The sequence below is a fragment of the Fragaria vesca genome, linkage group LG3 (genome assembly GCF_000184155.1).
Source record: "Fragaria vesca subsp. vesca linkage group LG3, FraVesHawaii_1.0, whole genome shotgun sequence".
Taxonomy (NCBI): Eukaryota; Viridiplantae; Streptophyta; class Magnoliopsida; order Rosales; family Rosaceae; genus Fragaria; species Fragaria vesca.
This window is the reverse complement of record NC_020493.1, coordinates 1182854-1202359: the sequence shown is the minus strand read 5'-3', so window position 1 is coordinate 1202359 and position 19506 is coordinate 1182854. Positions and strand designations below refer to the sequence as shown.

Sequence of the window (19506 nt, the reverse complement as noted above, 5' to 3'; positions counted from 1 at the left end):
TATGTGTCATGATATTAGAGATCGTTTATTTGAAAGTAGGAACGGTTTTCCCACCCCAATATTCGACTTCCGGCGATAGGCTAGGGCATATTCAAATTCAATTCAAACTCATTTTGCAAAGATGAGGCGAATTGGCACATATAAATGGGGACTCTTCATGGACTCATTTTACGAAAAGTTTATAATACAAAAACATAAGCTTCTTTCTCTCTTTTTTTTGGAAAAGAAACTTGAAACCAGCTAGCTAACTGGCCAAAAACACAACTAGGTTGACGATAAAGATTCTATTGCATGCAGCCGGCCTTGAGAGGTTTATCACTTACTACATTTCCATAATTAATTATCAAAAGATAAAAAGAAGTATGATCGAGCTAGTTGTTTTCAGTTAAAGGTGCAGAGAAGTATCAACATCATCAGATTCACACTCAGAAATTTCCAACTTGTTCGATGAACAAGTTTCTACCGAAGATGATGAAGATGAAGGGGTGTCTGTGACCTTTGGCCACAAGTTGATCAGCAGCGGGCTCTCATTAATGATCTTCCTCCTCCTCCTATGTATATAGTACTCCTCCTCATCACGCTTTCTCTTCTGCAACTGCAATGTTGGCCACAGGGACAGTACTGAAGATGTGAGGGAGATCCATGACCATGAGAAAGCTGGACATGATGATCATCAGCATTAGGATGGAAAGGCAACCTTGCTGCTTCGGGCTCGTAGTTTGGCCCAGATAGAGCAAGCTTTCTCAAAGCCTCTTTCTGTTGTCTCATTACCTTCACTCTCTGCAACTCTCTGAACCTCTCCTGTAATAGAGCAATGGATGAACGTACGACTACTGTGCCGTCGACGTCGTTTCTAATATCCCTACCCATTTGACTACAAACTCGATATATTTTAGATTCAGAACTGCTGTGGTAAGAAGAAGTGACCTCTGATGAGGATGAGGAGCTTAAATAGCTAGGTTATTTCATGCATATATATATATAGGAGATCTGGGGAAATATATACAGTGACATGTATCTACAGGATTGTCTGCTTCAGTTAGTTTAATAAGTGAGAATTGAGTCCTTCGATGAAATCCTAAGTGATGTAAGAAAAAAGAAAGAGAATCGGCAGAGAAGTTGCAAAGTCCAAACAGAACATGTTGAGTGGCCAAATCTAAAGACAGTTTGTATGTGGGGTGAGAGACAGAGACATAGGCAATAGTTGCCAATGGCCAAACGAGAAACAGGGTTTGGAGAAAAGTCCAAGGAGAATGTAGAGAAATAGTGGCTACTACTATGGAATGGTGTGTTTGGAATTGGATATACCATGCTGTTTCTCCCGAAAAACCCTACTTTTTAGTTTTTACCCTGATGATGGACTCCTTTTCACATTTTCTCTTGGGTGGATTTTCAAACTCCTTTTACACTATACTTTTCACTTAACCTTTGTGAAAGAAAAGGAGGAGGGAAAATGTGGGGTGGGGGGGCGGTGTGACCAATTCTCTATGACAATAAGACAAACATACCAACATTCTCTCTAGGAGAGGAGCTCTATATCAATGATTCTATATATGAATGTTTGTTTTGGAGTCTTTGGAATGGAATGGCATGCAGAAAAGAAAAGCTGCTGATACTACATGATGGAGTGGACTCGATTCTAGCTTCTTCTCTATATCCCATCGTTACCAACAGCCTCCCTTCTCCTCTATTATTATTAGTTTTCAAATCCCCAAGCTTCAAAGATACAGTATTTCTGGTATCAAAAAGTTATACTTGCCCCGCATCCCTTATTTTCAAAATTTAAATCTTGTAGCCGGTTTCATTGAGAGTCCAAATCACTAGTCAATGATCTAGCTTGAAACGTTACAAGGTAAACGAGATACTGTACTAGCTATGCCGCCTATGCGAATTCACGCATTTTACGTACTGAGATTTGATTAGTGTCAACAAGACTTGCTAAGTTACAAGTAAACAAATTTTCATGAAATATGTACATTTCATTTTCCATTTTGTTGAGTGTATGGGTTTCTGGTATGATCGAGTGCCAAGTGAACACCAAGGAAAGGATATATATACATGGCCCTGTTCAGTTAGGTTAATTATAGCATTTTCTGGCTTTTTTTGGTCGATAGCCTTTTCTGGTTGAACCGCTACTTAAAAGATCAAACACAATCTTAGTTCCTATGTGCTCAATCGGCACTTACTCTATCCTTTGCACATGATACGTTAAGGGATCAATCATGGAATTCATTACGATTAATTATGAAAGTCAAGATAAATATGTAACTAAGATGGATAATTATCGATTAATATTGCATGCAGTTCTTAATTATCACATAGATTCTAGCTTCATATATATGTGGATTTAGCACGAAATCTACAAAAATCTGTGGAACACTGAAAACACCTATCTACAAAAAATGGCGGTGTCTGATGAGAGTAATAGATATTGCCTTTATGCATGCATGTCGTTGCTTCTAGGGTTTGGCCTCTTTGCAGATTGCTCGAGTTCGGTCGTTGATGACCCAGCAGGGCAAATTGGTTCCATAGGCAACAACTGCTCTGAAAGAGAAACCACGAGGAAGCTGCTGCTCCAAGTCCTCCGACCCTCATGTCGTAAAACCGGAAATTCCATCGATGACTGCTGGCGTTGTGATCCCAACTGGTTCAACAACCGAAAGCGTCTCGCGGACTGCGCCATTGGTTTTGGCAAAGACGCCAAGGGCGGCCGCGATGGACACATTTACGTTGTCACCGACTCGAGTGACAACGATGTTGTAAACCCTAGACCAAGCACTCTCCGCTACGCTGTCATCCAGACCGAGCCTCTCTGGATCATATTCGCCAGGGACATGCAGATCACACTGAAGCAGGAGCTGATCATGAATAGCTTCAAGACCATTGACGGGCGCGGAGTCAAAGTTGAAATTGCTTACGGAGGGCAAATAACGGTTCAATATGTCACAAACATTATAATCCATGGTCTGCACATCCACCACTGCAAAGAGTTACGCAATGCAATGGTGAGAGACTCCCCATCTCATTATGGATGGAGAGCAAAATCTGATGGCGATGGCATCTCCATCTTCGGAGCGAAACACATATGGATCGATCACAATTCACTCTCAAACTGTACCGACGGCCTTGTGGATGCCGTGGAGGCCTCAACTGCAATAACCATTTCCAACAATCTATTTATGGACCACGATAAGGTGATGCTGTTAGGGGCCCAAGATGGTTATACTCAAGACAAGGTGATGCAAGTGACTATTGTTTACAACCGTTTCGGGCCGGGAGTAGAGCAGAGAATGCCTCATGCTAGGTACGGCAATTTCCATATAGTGAACAATGACTACGCTAACGGGTGGAAGATATATGCCGTTGGGGGATCTTCAAACCCTACCATCAACAGCGAAGGCAACAGATACGTTGCCGACCCGGTAAAGTATCCCTATGCGAAGGAGGTTACCCAGAGAATGAAGGCGAGCGAATCAGAGTGGAAGAAATGGAATTGGAGGTCGAAGGGAGATCAAGTCTTGAATGGTGCTTACTTCATTCCGTCCGGAGATGCTAGTCCGGCAGCCTATGTCCAGGCCTCTAGCGCCTTACCCAAGCCAGCTTCCATGGTTTTAGCCATGACGGCTAATGCTGGTGCACTTACTTGCCTCAGAGGTCATGTTTGCTAAGTGTATCAGATTAATTGATGCCTAGATTAGGTCGTATTGTACTGAAATCTAATATAGTGAAAAAGGAAAACAATAATGGTTGTTGATGGAGTCATTTTAATATCATTAGATTGGTATTGAGCGTCTATATACATGTTTCATTACCTATAATTATTGTTTACATGTTCTTCTTTTTTTCTTTTTGATTTAGAACCCTGGGAGGCTCGGTTTCACGCCGATATTTAGTTCTAAGATGACGAGAAAATTATGGACTATATAAGTGCAAGTTGGCTGGATTGAAACGACATCGTATGCAGGATTTGAAAATGTCAAGGATTATGTGACTTGAGAGGTCAACCAATTTGTCATCTATCTATCTGCATTCGTTCATTCTCCACAGCCATTGTCGTGCCAGCGGCTACCCAGAGACCTTGACTTCCCTATTTAAGGTCAGAAAATTACAATTTTACTTTGTTTTCGGATCGATTATATTACTGAATTTGTTTCTGTTAGTCAATATATACATGGCTGCTTTCTAATTCTTATGTATGTTCTTGTCCAAATCAAATCTTCGTAAGAATTTATCGGGAAGCAAATAGAATGCAGTGATCTACTTGTATAGTAGTATGGAGCACTTGCAAATACAGTTTCTGATTAAGAATCTTAGAGATATCAAATATGGCCATTAATATACAAAGCCCTGTTCTTACATTGACAGAAAATTAAAGTTAATACAACTAAGATAGGATTCATGTGGAATTTCCATGAATGAGTGGGAGCTCTAGATTAGAAGCGGATTCTGAGACATTAGAGGGTGTCATAGTCCTACTAATGGATGCTGAGCTGAGTATGAAGCTGGTTGCAGACTTAACAGCCAGATCAATAGCCCATGAGACCATCCCAATTAGAAGACAGATACCCCACTGTGCCCAATTCAACCTTGCATTGCCAACAACAATGTGTGCAATCTCAACAAAAGCCACCTGCAGGGTAAGAGTGGCAACCACTGCCATCCAAAACCACAGATTGTGAAAAATGCCCCTAAATACGTTTTTCTTTTCGAGTTCCCTTGAATTCACTTGGTTGAATACTTGGCACAGAACAAAACTGTTGAAAACAATGGACTCACTTACCTTCTTGCTGATGCCTAGGATACTTGGTCCTTTGTATTGAAAGGTGATCAAAATGACAGTCTGATATAAAGCTTGACTGACTATGTTTCTCCACATTGGCTTGCTAATGAGAGATTCATTTCGTTTGATTGGTGCCTTCTTCATGAGTTCCTCTGTTGGAGGCTCCAACAATAGAGCAAGCCCGCCTAGAAGAGTCACAACCATGTTTGCCCACACCAATTTGATGGCTGCAATTGCACTTTGTCCCAAACACATTGTAGTTGTGGATGTTATCAACAACCATGCTATATTCATGGTGAGCTCCAGTTGAATGTACTTTTGAACGTTGTAGTATATGCATCTTCCACATCCAATAATGGTGACCAAGAAACTGACATTTTTATCCCAGATGATAATGTCTGAGCTCTCTCTTGCCGCTCCATTACTCCAAGTTCCAATTGCAATGCCCACATCAGCTTCTTTCAAAGTTGGAACATCATTTGTTCCGACTCCAACCATTGCTACAACGTGGCCTTTTTCTTTCAGACATTGCACCAAGAGGAGCCTGTCCAAAGGAGTGGAGTTTCCCATGACGCATATTTTATCTGCCATGTCCATCCTCTTTTCTTGGGTGCTATTCCGAAAACTTTTACCTTCTACCGATCTGTTTGGGTTCAGAAGTATTCCACACTCATCAGCAATGTCTTTCAGGTCTGAAACATTATCTTCTGAGACCAGTATGATGTTGACCCCTGCTTCTTGACAAGCTTCCACTATATCTGTACAGCATGAATACCTCACACCGAGCAGTGCTATTAAGATTAAGCTGTTGTCTTCTAGCATCGAAACCTCAGTCTGTCTGTAAGCAAATGCGATGGTCTTGAGATATTTGGATTGCATACCCTCTATGATTTGGTTAAAAGCCAATATACTATGTTCATCCATGACCTTTGTTTCCCCTTTGTTATCATTGTAGTGCGAACACATGTCTAATATTGTTGTTGCAGGTCCCTTCCAATGCGAGTGCATATCTCCTTCATTGTTAGGACTACTTATCAATACTCCACTGCCTTCCTCATTGGTGCTCAATCCTTTGATCTCCACAATGGAACAATTTTGCCTCAAAACCTCATATTGCATTCCCAAATTGAAGTCATCACAGGAAAGGAGCGGGTCATCTGTTGAGCTGCAATGAGGGCTTGGTGTCAGAAGGGGTGTGCTGATTCCGTTGCACAAAGCTTCACGAACATGTGTGTTTATTCCAGTGACATAGTCAGTTTCTATGACTTCATCACCAATGTAACACTTGTGCACTTTCAGTGTGTTCAAGGTTAGGACTCCAGTTTTGTCAGTGCAAATAGTTGTGACAGATCCCATGGTGACACAAGCCAAAGTCCCTTGAGAAGTGGCCTTTCCAGATAATATCTTCTTATTCCAATACCTTATGGCAAGTGTAACAACAAGAGGTATTCCTTCTACAACTCCTACGAGGAATATAGCCAGATATGTTGTTAGGATATTGATCTTACCACTCGGTTTCATCACAATTTTCTCAATTAAATTCATTATTTCCTTGCTTGAAGTTGGCGGTTTCCCGTCTGGGAGGCTAGAGTGATTGTCTTCCCTTTCAACCATGAAACGGAAGAACAAGACTACCAGGATGTGGATAGAGATTGAGATCCCTATAATCTGTGTGCCTGTGCTGACCTTATCAAGTTGAGCTGGTAAATGAGCCTGATTAGGAGTTTTGGTTACTTTGTTCATCAGCGCACCCCATGATGTGTCCATGCCCACAGACGTTACAAGCATACGGCCATTCCCACCAACTACCTTGGAACCACATAACAAGAATGGTTTCTCGTCATTGATAGTTGCCACTTTACCATCATCAGATACTAAAAATTCACCCGAAACGAACAAACCATCACCAGGAACTGTAGATCCCCGTTTCAAGCGCACTATGTCACCTGAAACAACATCAGATATGGGTACTTCACATGGCGATCCCCCTCTGATGACGTCAACCATCGAAGTAATGGTTCCTGCAGTCTGTCTCATTGCATGGCTCTGTGAATTTTGAAGCCATAAGTCGCGCATGGAAGGTGCTACAACAAGTATGATGATGACAAACAGTATGATGGCCCCTTCATACCAGCCGGTACTTGGGTCTTTCTCCTTCATACCAAAGCCAATTGACAGCACTGCGGCCACCAAGAGAAGGATAATGATATAGTTGTTGCTGTACTGAAGGAGCAGTTTGAAGAAGCCTTGAACAGGAGGTTCTGTGTTGAAGGGTGCACCAACTCTCGGTCGAGAACTCACATCTTCATCGCCTGGGATTCCATTCTGTAAATTGGTAGTGAGTGCCTCTGCAATTCCTTGGACGCCTCCAAACTGGTGTAAGGACTCGAAGTTTTTCTCCTCAATTATCTTGGCAATATTTGCATGCTGTTTTGCATCTGTAGCAGCAGGACTACCATCATCCTCCCCGATCTGATGGACATCTCCAGAAACTTGAGACGAGGCTGCAGGTACGATTTCTGTAGTCCCTGATATCAGTTGCAAGTCCTGCACGAGACATTATTGCAATTTACAACTTGAACAAAGTTCTTTGAACTAACTAAAAGACAATAAGATTCAAATCAGACATGCATAAAACAGAAAACTCACCGCATCTCGTGCATCACCACTAGTAGTGTCAGTGCTGATAATAGCATAAGGCCCGGGGATTATAGCTGATGAGAGCTGGGGAAATGGTTGAGACCTGTTTGCCGGTTTGTTTGCTCTGGATGAGATGAGGAGTTTGCGTACTTGGAGAATCACGTAAATCCAACGCCAGTGGTCTCTTGGTGGGTTGCTACTGGTTATCAGCAACACTGTATGCTGAGTCAGCTGAGACTCGAGGTCGAACTGGTGCCCAGAGCTTGTGATGTCTGTCATAGACGCTGTTGTAACTTGGTGCTAATCCAAACCTTGACCCGGAAGCTAGCTGGTATATATCTAAACAAAAACATGCAGTTAAATGGTCGGATTCCATGAACCAAAGGAAGATAATTGGATATAATTAAAGAACTTATAAGTCAGACTGGAGTAATACCTTTTACTGATACTTGATTCTGAGATATATCTTAAAATGGCAGGTGATTTGAACTGATCGTCATCGTGGAACACTTATGCGAAGGAAATGTAAAGAAGGACAATATTCTTGCTGCAGAATTCAGGAGGAAAATGATCGAGCTATAGGATAGGCTAATAGCTTAGTAGAATATGTTTGGAGAGTGAAGCTCGATCCCTATATTAAATGCAAGAATAAAAGAGGTTTGAAATCTGAAGGAAGCGCGTGACGGGAAATTCTATTATAATTTACAAAATGTATTTTGGTAAGGATAAATATTTTGTTAGCTGCTTCGATTAATCTCAGTTTGTGTAGGAACCTAATGAAACGCGGTGCCCTTTCTGCAGGCCGAGTCCTTTTGTTTGGTTCATGATATTACTTGTAATACATATACGTGTTGAATCAACATTGGTTTCTTTGTTTCGTGTCTAGCAAGATTTTGATGGTTTATTGGTTGCCTGGTGGTGAGCATAGTATGTACGATGGGAACGAGAGCACAGAGCGGACGCGGCTTTGCATAATGGTCTCATTACCCGCTACTTTGTTTACTATTCAAACTCATTTGGGGATCAGTTCATGCCCTTACGTCTCCACCCTTTGTATCCTAGACTTTTTAACGACGTCGTTGACGCCACATTCTAATTTTGTGTGTGGGTTGTGCTCAGTGCTCACCCAGAAAAAAAAAAATGACCCAAAAAAAAAATAGAGTGAAATGTACCCTCTTCATTTTACAATTTACATTTCATCTTTTTCTTTTTTTCATAGTTAAAAGTTACCTTAATAAAATGACAAAACACATGTCACTAAATTACTAAATACAAGATTTAAGTACTACATGAGAAAAAAAAATATGAATTATAAAATAAGAAGTGAAGATTTCAATTCTTTTAATCAACTTCTATTCGTCTGTTTTCATTTAAGTTTTGATGAGCTAGTTGATCAAAGGACTCAAATGGTATCAAACTTGGTCATTAGGGCAAAAAGTCTCTTGATAATCTATCTAAGTATATCCCTTTGCTACAAGTCGAGCCTTATACATTTCAATTGACCCATCTGCTTTGTGTTGGATGGTAAAGATCTATTTCCCACCCACACCAATCATGAGTTGTTGTTTTTTTTTTTTCATCCCTCTTGTATCTCGTCGTAACGCCCTTCATGCTAGGTTTTGAAAAAGACTTTTCATGTCATTCCTCTTTTTATCTCTCAATTATTAGAAAGTGTTAGGATAAGCTAAATTGGTGAGGGTAGTTCGAAATGGAGTTTTTTTTATTGGGTTAATGTAATTTAAAGACTTTTTACGCTCATTAATATGTTTCAACTGTGCATTACAGCATAGTGTATGGACACTTTCACAGTTCAAAAATGGCCATTTCTCTGTACAATAACTTCAGCATCAGGAGCCCATTGTCTAGAAAAGCCCAAAAATCAAAGAAAGCCCAGTACAATAGTCATAGTGCGAGCGCAGAGAGACCTGAGCTGAGAGTGAGCGAGCGAGTGACGGAGCCGTCTGAGAGAAGAGAAGAAGAGAAAGATGAACACGGACATCACAGCGTCGACGAAGCCCGAGTACCCGGTCTTAGATCGGAACCCTCCCTTCACCAGAGTCGTCGGCAACTTCAGCACCCTCGACTATTTCCGTTTCGCCACCATCACCGGCGTCTCCGTCACCGTCGGCTACCTCTCCGGTACCTCTCTCTCTAAGCACCTCTCCTTCTTATTTCTCCAATCTCAAATTGATTTGTAATTACTGCGTAATTAGGGATTAAGCCCGGGATTAGAGGGCCGTCAATGGTGACCGGAGGTCTGATTGGAGTGATGGGCGGGTTCATGTACGCTTACCAGAACTCGGCGGGTCGCATCATGGGCTTTTTCCCCAACGACCATGAGGTAGCCCGTTACAAGAAATGATATGTGTTGCACTCTTTCTTATTTTAGGGTCATTTGTAATAATCAGATTGCTCTTTTTGTTACTGAATTTGACTTCATGTGCTTGCTTGTCTATTCAACCAATGCTGTGTTTCAAGATTTTAATATGTCATTGATGAACTCCGAATAAGATGGTGTTATGCAATTCATCTAATATTTTGTGTTCCCACTGCTGTCTTGTTGTAGTTCTAATGTTCTCTTTTCATCATATGTTAGTTTATTAAAACTTAGAAATCTAGTAAGTTTCACTTTTTGGTTATCTATGCTGTGTGATTAGCCTAGTACGTACTGAGTTGATCAGGGATTTGAACTTTAAACCATTCATTCCTTTTTGTCGTATTAGTCAACACAATGTATGCAGTTTTCGGTACTTGATCATTGCACATTTTTGTTATACTTGTAATCGTGTTTGTGAGCCTTGCAGTAAGAATGAAATTATAGTTCACTCTAGCTTTGCTCTTTAGTGATAGGGTTTGAATTAAGTCTTTAAAGCTAGGAGCCTTGTAGTGAGACAGAAAGTATGGTTCAGTATAGCTTTGTTCTTTCCTGCCAACTTTGAATTGAATTTGTGAACTTTGGAGCAGCACTGTAGTAGAACTTCTGGTTCTTGTTTGTGATTGGGACTTGAGGACATAATTTACAACAGGGGAAATAGCTTCTTGTGTAAATCAGTTGGGGTTCGACATAGCAAGTGATGGATGGTAGTTGTAGAGGTTAGTTCATTAAATTTGTGAGCCTATATATGCTCTTTCCTAGGTGAAACTAAAAAGGCTGGATGAGGGAGTACATGACATGGTTACTGAAGAATATATAGCATGGAGTAAAGCATAAATAGGTAAAGCAGGGAGTATGATAAGCTAATTGTTCCCTGAATAGGATTACTGATTTATGATTCTTGTTTCTTTAAGAGCGACTTGGTTTAAAGAATAAAGAATGTATGTTTGTATGCAGCTTGTGGATTATTCTACATGATTATGGAAGTTAACTTTGTTACATGAACTTATCAAGCTTATGACCACAAGTTAGGTTGTGGGTCTAGAACAGTATTTACCATATGTGAAAATTGGAGTTTTTAAGGATTTTACTTTTGATCAAGGACCAGTTCGAATTTGTTTTCAACTTCCAGCTATGGACTATGGGGGTTTAAAATAGGGTAGTCTTGTCTGATGGTTTTTATTTGTATCAAACATGGAAATGGTGTTCTGGTGTCAAGATTGCAGAATTTTTGTTTTTCATAGCTCCTAGGGCCAGTAAAGATGCAAGGTAATAGAAACAAAAGATTGGCCTCCCTTCTTTTGTGTAACTAGAAGTGTGCAAGCCCATAGAAAGAAAATTTACTATGGGATGGAGATATGGGTACGATAACAGGGTGCATTTGACAAGGGAACAATAGAATTGGGAATGCGATAGTATCACATCACATGTAGTGTGTATTTTTGTATGTACCACGCCACATGTAGTGTGTACTGCTCTATGTATGACGTATAATTAGTTGATTATGAAACTATGAATGATATGCATCATTGACTTCTGTATAAAAGGACTTGTGAGCTTTCTAAACTTAATCAAATGCTATAGTCGCATGTGTTTGCAGATGAACAAATTGTTTTTGTAACCAACACAAGTTGAGGTTGCAGCAAGTCCTATCTTGTAGTACAGGTATTATAGAAAGTAATATGAGGTCAGGCTCGGTGTCAAGGAAGGAAGGAATGATTGTGGTCGGAATTATAGATTAGTAAAATGGCTTGTTACTGTTATAACTTATAAATAGAGAGTCGTTTTCAGACATCGTTTAGAGAAGCCCTTTTTTTTTTAGGTGTGTGAGAAGCCTGGTTACCTTCCCTGGAATGAGAAAGTACTGGAAAGTAGGCAATCTCAATCTAAAACGTCTTTCTGGAAAGCAAATACAGTACTGTATCATATTCTCTTTGCTATAGATTTTTGCAGAGTTGTTGAGTTGCCTGAGCTCTTTGAAAGTGAATGGATGATTGTTAATATGAATATGTCATTGTCTTGTTTTCTTGGTATAAGAAGCAAAAGCAGAGGAAGCTGATCTCATCCCACCATGACCAAACCATGGGTTGGTTGTTGTTTATTAGACTTTTGGACTTTGTGCTTTGGCAGAAAGGAAAAGGATAATTCCACCCACTTAATTAAGTTGCTCAGAATAGGGTAGCAAAGGATCAGAGATATGCATTTTGTATCTTCAACGTTCCTCCTCGTCCTCCATTATTTGGTCACTATTGCTCGGAGATGAGCACAAGTCGTGGTTGAACCGATGGAGATAATGGCTTAATTTGTTTCTTCTTTCTTCCATAACAAGTGAGAGACATGGATTGTAGGACTGTGGGGTTAGGTCGTATGACAGATACATTGACACGAGCATCCAATAAGAAACCGGCTTGTATACTAAATGGATGTCGTTTTCTTTTCTTTTTAGTTTTTACATCAAATTAGTAACAACAAATCTAGCGACGGTGGTGGCTGGGCAGGTTTGTGTTTCTATGACGTAGTAGATGACTTTCGCATTCCTCATCATGTGTGACGTTTGATCAAAATTGTCAATTGCGTTTTATAATAAGATGCCTTAATGTTGTGGTTGGTTTTGACAACCAATCACGTGAAAAAGAAAAGAAAAAAAATTATTTGCATTCTTGTGCTACTATTTTCAGTCATTTTATATATATATAATTAGGTCACTCATAATATATATCGAGTTTGCCGTTGGTAATGGTAGAGATGCTCGATTTAGGTAAAGTGTTGGGTGCAACACATGGAGCTAGCTTCTTGGGAGAACCTAAAACAAGAAAGCTACGTACACAGCTGATCATTATCAGCTTAATTACGATTACGTTGGCGGGGATAATCAGGATTTGTTTTTTTGGTCAAGAAGGGGAGGATTATCAGGATTAGGATGGCACCAAAATGAGCCACTCATGATGAAACTTAGCTTTTGACTATGCTTTATGTATGTAAATGAAATGCTGATGTGTTGAAGATAAGGAAATTAAGGAAAGCACGAAGCACCAGGCAACAAGATTCTCCTTTTCCTAGGCTCCATAGATCAACATCGATCTCGATCATTTTGATATGAACCCCATGATTGTGATCAATCATCAAAACATGCATGTTTTACTTGTACCTATGTGGGTGCCTAAATTCCAATATTCCCCTTTGAAAACAGGAATGAAAATAAAGCACCAGGAAAGGTCCAGATCGATCGTGTTTATCCCTCAATCTAATCCTTTATGTATGACAAGTCACTAGTATTAAGCTATTAGCAAGGGTAGTGGAAAACGCGTAATAAGAAGTGACAAGTATTGGGGTCTTGGTCGTCATGCATGGATGGAGTAGCGAGCTCATGCTTGTACAGATTGCACTCACAGATCGACAGAGACAATGTTGCTCTGCTCAGAGTAGCAAACTAGGGCACAAAGATGGAAAGGTAAAACGCGTAGCACGCATGTACATCACATCAGATCACATGGTTTTTAGGCTGGTAAGAGAGACCCATCCCGGCCTCATGCATGGACCATTGCAATCACTACCTACACATCTAACTCCATTTGGAATGTTTGACGTCCGCCCTCTAATGATTGATTGCTCCCGAGTGTGTTCGAGTTCCAATTTTGACAAAATAAAAAAAAAGGCCTACTTAGCCTTTCATTCTTTAGGTATATCCATTTGCTATGTTTCATTTGAAGGTGTTAAACCCTCTTTACTCCAAATATAAGGCCTCTCTTTCTAATCTATTTTCTTAATTTTCTTGTGTCTTAAGAAGTTGTATGGGATATTCTCCTGCCTGGTCACTTAATATAGGAAAAAGATGATAACATTTCAAGCCTGTCATGACTTGTTTTTCTATACTATAAAGTATAAACCAAACGTAATACAGTTAGGGCATGTTTATACCTGCAGGCAGGGGTCGGTGGAGCTGCAGATATTTTCATGGATATTAATTGGTTTGTACGTCACCCTATATATCACCCACCTTAACCATTTTGAAAATACTGGTTAATGAAAAACGTTGTTTAAAATCTCAAATAAATATTCATAGATAGCGCTCGTTTAATTTGAGAGACGAGTAAAGCTCCACCTGCATCGCAGGTTCGCAGAACGTGACGGTGACGCCAGGCGTAGCGACCTTCCTGGCAAGCGCGCGCTTCCTAGAGAAAGCCCTTCTTCTCCTTATAATTCACGACAATGCCATTTGACCCTATTTGTATCCCCAACTCTGTCTCATTCATGTCATGACATAAATGAACGCGCGCCCATGGTTTTGCTCTGTACATCTTTCACTCCCCGCTGCACGTACGTACCCCAACTCTCAGACGCTCAGGGCACCTATTTATGTGTAACAATTTAGTTTCGTAGACGAAGTTAATTAGGAAACAGTTATTTGCTATATGCCAGCGGAAAAAAAAAAAAAAAAACTCTTATCATCAAGCGAAATCGGAATAAAACATTCTTATTTGTTATGAATGATAGTTTTGCCGGCTTAAACTCTATTTTCTTTTTTCATTGAAAAAACTCATTTTCTTAAGAACATAAACGACGGAAATATCCAAATTATATATGGTTATTTGTTGGGTAGTTTGTGTGATTCCACTTATAGAATAAGTTCTAGAAAAACATTGGTGGTTTGTTTTTGAGATTTTATCACAATAGATTCTTATTGGTTAAACAAACCTAATCAAGAGATAAAGTTGTCCCTCCCATGATTTGACTCCCAAAATAAAACATCTCAGAACATCTTCAATGATATGGTCTTTTTTACAACAGAAGCTCAACAACTAGTTTTTGATAGAACCACAGTGCTCCAACCCAGAGGTCAAATTTACATGGTTGCTACCGTGGTTGACAGTTCTCAACTTCAGTGTCAAATTTGATATCTTCAATTCAAGATGTCTTTGTTTGTATATCATTGTTTCACTATCTCTCTCTCTCTCTCTATCTCTCTCTCTTTTTAAATTTGACAAACCCATTGGAGTAGAGATTATCAAAATAGACTATGGCCACATCAGCTTTCAAAATTGTCAAATTTTGAATTTGACACAAACCTTTTGGCATTTCCACTGAAGATGCTCTCATGTGATATTGAGCACTCAATAATGTGATCTTGAGCACTCAATAATAAAATTAAATTCTCCCAAAGCATGTAACGTAGACTTGTAACTATGTATGACATTGACGTAATGAGTAGGATGAGTAGAGTTTTGTGTTTGCTAAATAATGTCCGTTTATATATTTTCGATGAGGTCATTTATCAATTTTACACATTGAACTTTCAAATTAGTAAAGCTCCTCAATAAAATTAATAAATAAACAAGAATTGAGACAATCATTCATGACTTATACTTAATGAATAAACTAGTGTACTAAACATAATGAAGCTCTTGACGACAGACGATTAGATCATGTGTAGATGCAATTAGGCCGCGTTAACATCAATAACATGGATAATGGCGATCAAAGAAGGATGTTCAAGTCAATAGAAGCGCGGAGGTCACAAGTAACAGAGAGAGCAATTAGGTAGAAGAAGAATACTTGTTTCCCTTTTTGTTTTGGTCAAAAGAATACTTGATCCTCAGTCCACAAAGTACACTAGTCCATGATACTCCTTTGCTCCACGAGGTCATTCTCGTCATTTACCACCAGTATTCAACGCATATCTCTACGTTCACCCAAAAGATTCTATCAAATGGACGTTTATGTAATTAAAACTACAATTAAGGGCTTTTCTCTAGTTAGTTTTCAGGTAGGCGCTTATAACTAGAAAATTCCACCGAAAAAGCCCAGAAAGAAACATAAATTGTTTCTAGACTTCTACGAGAGAGAGAGAGGAAGAGAAAGAGAGAGTGAGAGAGAGAGAGAGAACACAGCGGTTGTGCTTTGTGGCTTCTGAGGAGGAAAGTGAGAGCGAAGTCCTCAATCTGAAGTAAACAAGCGCCGGAATTTGAGCTGACCTGAGCCGAGCAAGACATACTTGTCTCTGATTAAGGTATGTCAGAGTTCAGCTTTCGTCAAAGTTATCCAAAGCTTAGAGGTTTCTACTTTCTAACTTGGGTTTGGATGAATTAAGGTTTTACTATTGTTTCCTTTGTTGCTTCTGTTGTATGACTTTGTGTGATTACTGTGTTGATGAATTTAAGATTGTGAATTCAACTTTGATCTGGGAACATGGGTTTCTCTTGCAATTTGTGATTAGATGAACCTTTTTTTTTCTTTCTCTGATGTGTGTTCTAAATTGGCGTCTGGGAATTAAATATAATTGGCTGTGTCTTGTCGTATTAGGTATTTTGGTGATTATTTTTGTGAGCCAACTCTTCCGTTGATCAATTCATCCCTTTTCTTGAAAATTTAACATTTAAGAAATGAAAAGATTTTGGAAATTGATAACTGAAGGTAGCCCCTTTTAAAGTTAGATACTTGTTGTTTTTCATTTCCAATATCTAATTTGATTATCCTCCTTCTCATTTTATTAAATACCTTTTCTTTTGTTTGGAATAAGACACGAAAACGCGTCTCCACCGCCCACAAGTTTACACTTTTTAGCTGGTAATCTATAGGGTGGTGAGTTTTATTGAAATGATGAGGTGTAGTTGGGTTTCATGTAATGATTCTGTAAGTGAGAAATTTGTGGTTTTAAGCATCGTGCTGTACTCGTCATCACTATTGTATTTTCTTGCTCCTCTTATCTTCAAAGTTATGGGGTTAAGGCACCGACCAGTGATTGGTGTGGCTCCTCAAGTAGGGTTGGAGTTCTTATAGAAGATGTGTTGGTACGTGTTGTCTATAGTTGTAAGAACAAGGTAGATTGTAGATCTCTACTTTCCTATACGGATTCTTGTCTTGATTATGTTTGTAATTTATATAGTATCGGCAGAATTGTTTCTGTAAAATCTTTGTTTCTTCTAACTTTTGTTTTGTTACTGTGTCAGATTCAAATTCCTCCTTGCATATGCTTCTAAAATTTGTTTATTTTTCATTGACATAGTTAGGGCCATGAACTAGAGCAATTGAGCAAGCTTTGTTTGGTGGTTATCTCATTTGTCATGTCACTTGAGGTTGAATTAGCATGTATCCTGGGCCCATGAGTCTCAATTGAGATGAGTCTATGAATGGTTGTATTAACAGCTGTAACATATTAACAGCAACCATTTACCACAAATGTAAACCAAAGGCATATGCTACTCCAAATCAGGGATTCATTTTAGCATTCAGATTATGATATACTATAATAAGTTAATAGCTGATCCAGGATTCTTCTTGTACCAGAGTAAATGTCTAACCTAGTTTGGTTCTGATTCTATGAGTATTATGTTCTACTGTTCCTGTGAATTTGTTGAGCTGTTTTTTTTATCCCCTTAGATTTATATTTCACTTAAGTTGGTTGTGTTTACTAATATTGACTTTTCTCCTGTCTGCAGATTAAGGTGGTTCTGCTGTGATTTACAGACTAGAACTCTCAGTGACAATGATGATTTCGACAGACATATTTCATAGCTGCTCACTGAAACCAGAGTGTACCTAACTGCTTACTGAGATTCGGTTCAAGTTTTAACCAGCTGGGCGATTTGGTCTTGAGCTTTCAGAACACATATTGGGGGGAGTCTGCTTTCAGTTTGATCAATCATTTGAGATTTTCAATGCAAACATCTCAACAACACCGAAATACAGCTATCCATATGCTGCATCACCAGCCTATGAAGAAGATTGATCCATATTCTTCACCGCATTTTCAAATTTTAGAGAACAGTGTATGCCCAGATACTGGAAGCCAAGGGAAAAATGTCTCCTTTCAGACGGACAAGGAAGAATTCTTTACCCTGGAATCAACTCCTGTCAATGACGGTTTTATAGCCTGTGATTCCCCTTCAGCTATTAGTGGCCTGTCTAACCGGAGTCCTTTTTCACCACAAGGGTCGCACTCATACTCGTCTGATCATCATCATCATCATTTTTCTGACACCACATCGGGATCACCAGTAAGTGGATGTTCCGGAGTTGATGATGGCAATGATTTGAAGTACAAGCTCAGGGAACTTGAAGTTTCACTGCTAGGGCCGGAATCAGATATTGTTGACAGCCACTATTGTTGTTACAAGAGTGACATGCCAAGGTGGAGTGAGAAAGAAATTGCTGAAATGATACCCAAGCTGAACCTGAAGAACGTTCTCATTCACTGTGCACATGCAATATCAGAGGAGGATATGTACACAGCAGCGAATTGCATGGAAGTTTTGGGGCATATGGTTTCGGTCTCTGGGGAGCCAATGCAAAGATTGGGAGCTTATATGTTGGAAGGTCTTAAAGCAAGGTTGGAGAAATCTGGTAGTATGATCTACAAAACCCTCAAATGCGAAGTACCTACAAGTGAGGAACTTATGACATACATGTCTATCCTCTATCAGATCTGCCCGTACTGGAAGTTTGCTTACTTGTCTTCAAATGTTATCATTAGGCAAGCCTTGCTGAACGAATCAAGAGTGCACATCATCGATTTTCAGATTGCGCAGGGCAGTCAATGGATTCCTCTCATCCAGGATCTTGCATGTCAGCCTGGTGGACCCCCGCTTATCCGAATCACAGGTGTTGATGATACCCAATCAAACCATGCGCGTGGTGGGGGACTTCATATCGTAGGGAAAAGGCTCTCAGAAGTGGCTGCAAAGTACAATGTGCCATTCCAGTTCAATGCTGCTGCCATGTCGGGGTGTGAGGTTGACCTGGAAAATCTAAGGATTCAACCTGGAGAAGCCATAGCTGTTACTTTTCCGTACGTGTTGCACCACATGCCAGATGAGAGTGTGAGTACAGAAAACCACAGAGACCGTTTGCTAAGGCTGGTTAGGAGTTTATCACCGAAAGTCATGACACTCGTTGAACAAGAATCGAACACCAATACTTCCTCTTTCTACTCGAGGTTTGTTGAGTCTGTAGATTACTATACAGCAATGTTTGAGTCAATTGATGCCGGTTGTGCAAGGGATAACACACAGCGGATCAATGCGGAGATGCACTGTGTGGCTAGAGACATAGTGAACATGATTGCTTGTGAGGATGCAGAGAGGGTGGAGCGGCATGAACTTCTTGGGAAGTGGAGGTCAAGGCTGATGATGGACGGGTTCACTCCGTGCCCCTTTGGTCCTGCTGGGATTGGGGAGATTAGAAATCTGTTAAAGGACAACTACGACGAGAATTACCGAGTTGAAGAGGTCAATGGTGCTCTGTACCTTGGTTGGAAGAAAAGAGCTTTGGTAACCTCGTCGGCATGGAGGTGCGCTTATTAATTGATGACTGCAAAATCTCTGTAAAATTTATATTTTCCTTTTCTGATATCAACGCTGAGAGCATGAGAGGCAGGCAGTGATGTGTGTAGTTTTTGTAGGATTGCAATTTTTTAGCTTTCGTGTAACAGTTCCTACTTGCTAGTTGTAGGCACAAACCTGAATCTCGTAGTTTTGATGTAAATGTATGCTTGAAAAGAAAGAGATTAGCTCTCAGTTATACTGCAGTTTTTTTTTTTTGGTCTGACAGTTATGCTGCAGTTTACTCGGTGCTTATATTGCCTTTTAGCAAATTCAAAGTATAAAGACTTTGGAAACTTTGATCCTGAGTTGTTTACCAATGATTATCATAAGAGACTGAAACAAGAAAAATTATGTTAAAATACAAAATCATACACAAAATTACCAAAATATTT

The 19506-nt window shown here is 39.8% G+C and overlaps 4 protein-coding genes across 4 annotated transcripts; 3 read left to right on the top strand and 1 right to left on the bottom strand.

Moving 5' to 3' along the window:
- The first annotated feature begins 2402 nt into the window (after window positions 1-2402).
- LOC101314448 (probable pectate lyase 15-like) lies at window positions 2403-3668 on the top strand. The gene has a single exon (XM_004295274.1). It carries the CDS (start codon window positions 2403-2405, stop codon window positions 3666-3668), a length of 1266 nt encoding a protein of 421 aa, XP_004295322.1.
- A 728-nt stretch (window positions 3669-4396) lies between these two features.
- Window positions 4397-6547, bottom strand: LOC101314166 (calcium-transporting ATPase 12, plasma membrane-type-like). The gene is made up of 2 exons (XM_004295273.1): window positions 4781-6547; window positions 4397-4630 (listed from the first exon to the last, which is right to left on the bottom strand). The coding sequence occupies exons 1-2, from the start codon at window positions 6545-6547 to the stop codon at window positions 4397-4399; spliced, it is 2001 nt and encodes a 666-aa protein (XP_004295321.1).
- Window positions 6548-9312: 2765 nt separating this feature from the next.
- On the top strand, window positions 9313-9969 carry LOC101295601. The gene is made up of 2 exons (XM_004293334.1): window positions 9313-9559; window positions 9634-9969. The coding sequence occupies exons 1-2, from the start codon at window positions 9406-9408 to the stop codon at window positions 9780-9782; spliced, it is 303 nt and encodes a 100-aa protein (XP_004293382.1). The 5' UTR covers window positions 9313-9405; the 3' UTR covers window positions 9783-9969.
- Window positions 9970-15611: 5642 nt separating this feature from the next.
- Window positions 15612-19418, top strand: LOC101295310 (scarecrow-like protein 13-like). The gene is made up of 2 exons (XM_004293333.1): window positions 15612-15801; window positions 17231-19418. Exon 2 carries the CDS (start codon window positions 17450-17452, stop codon window positions 19091-19093), a length of 1644 nt encoding a protein of 547 aa, XP_004293381.1. The 5' UTR covers window positions 15612-15801; window positions 17231-17449; the 3' UTR covers window positions 19094-19418.
- Window positions 19419-19506: the final 88 nt, after the last annotated feature.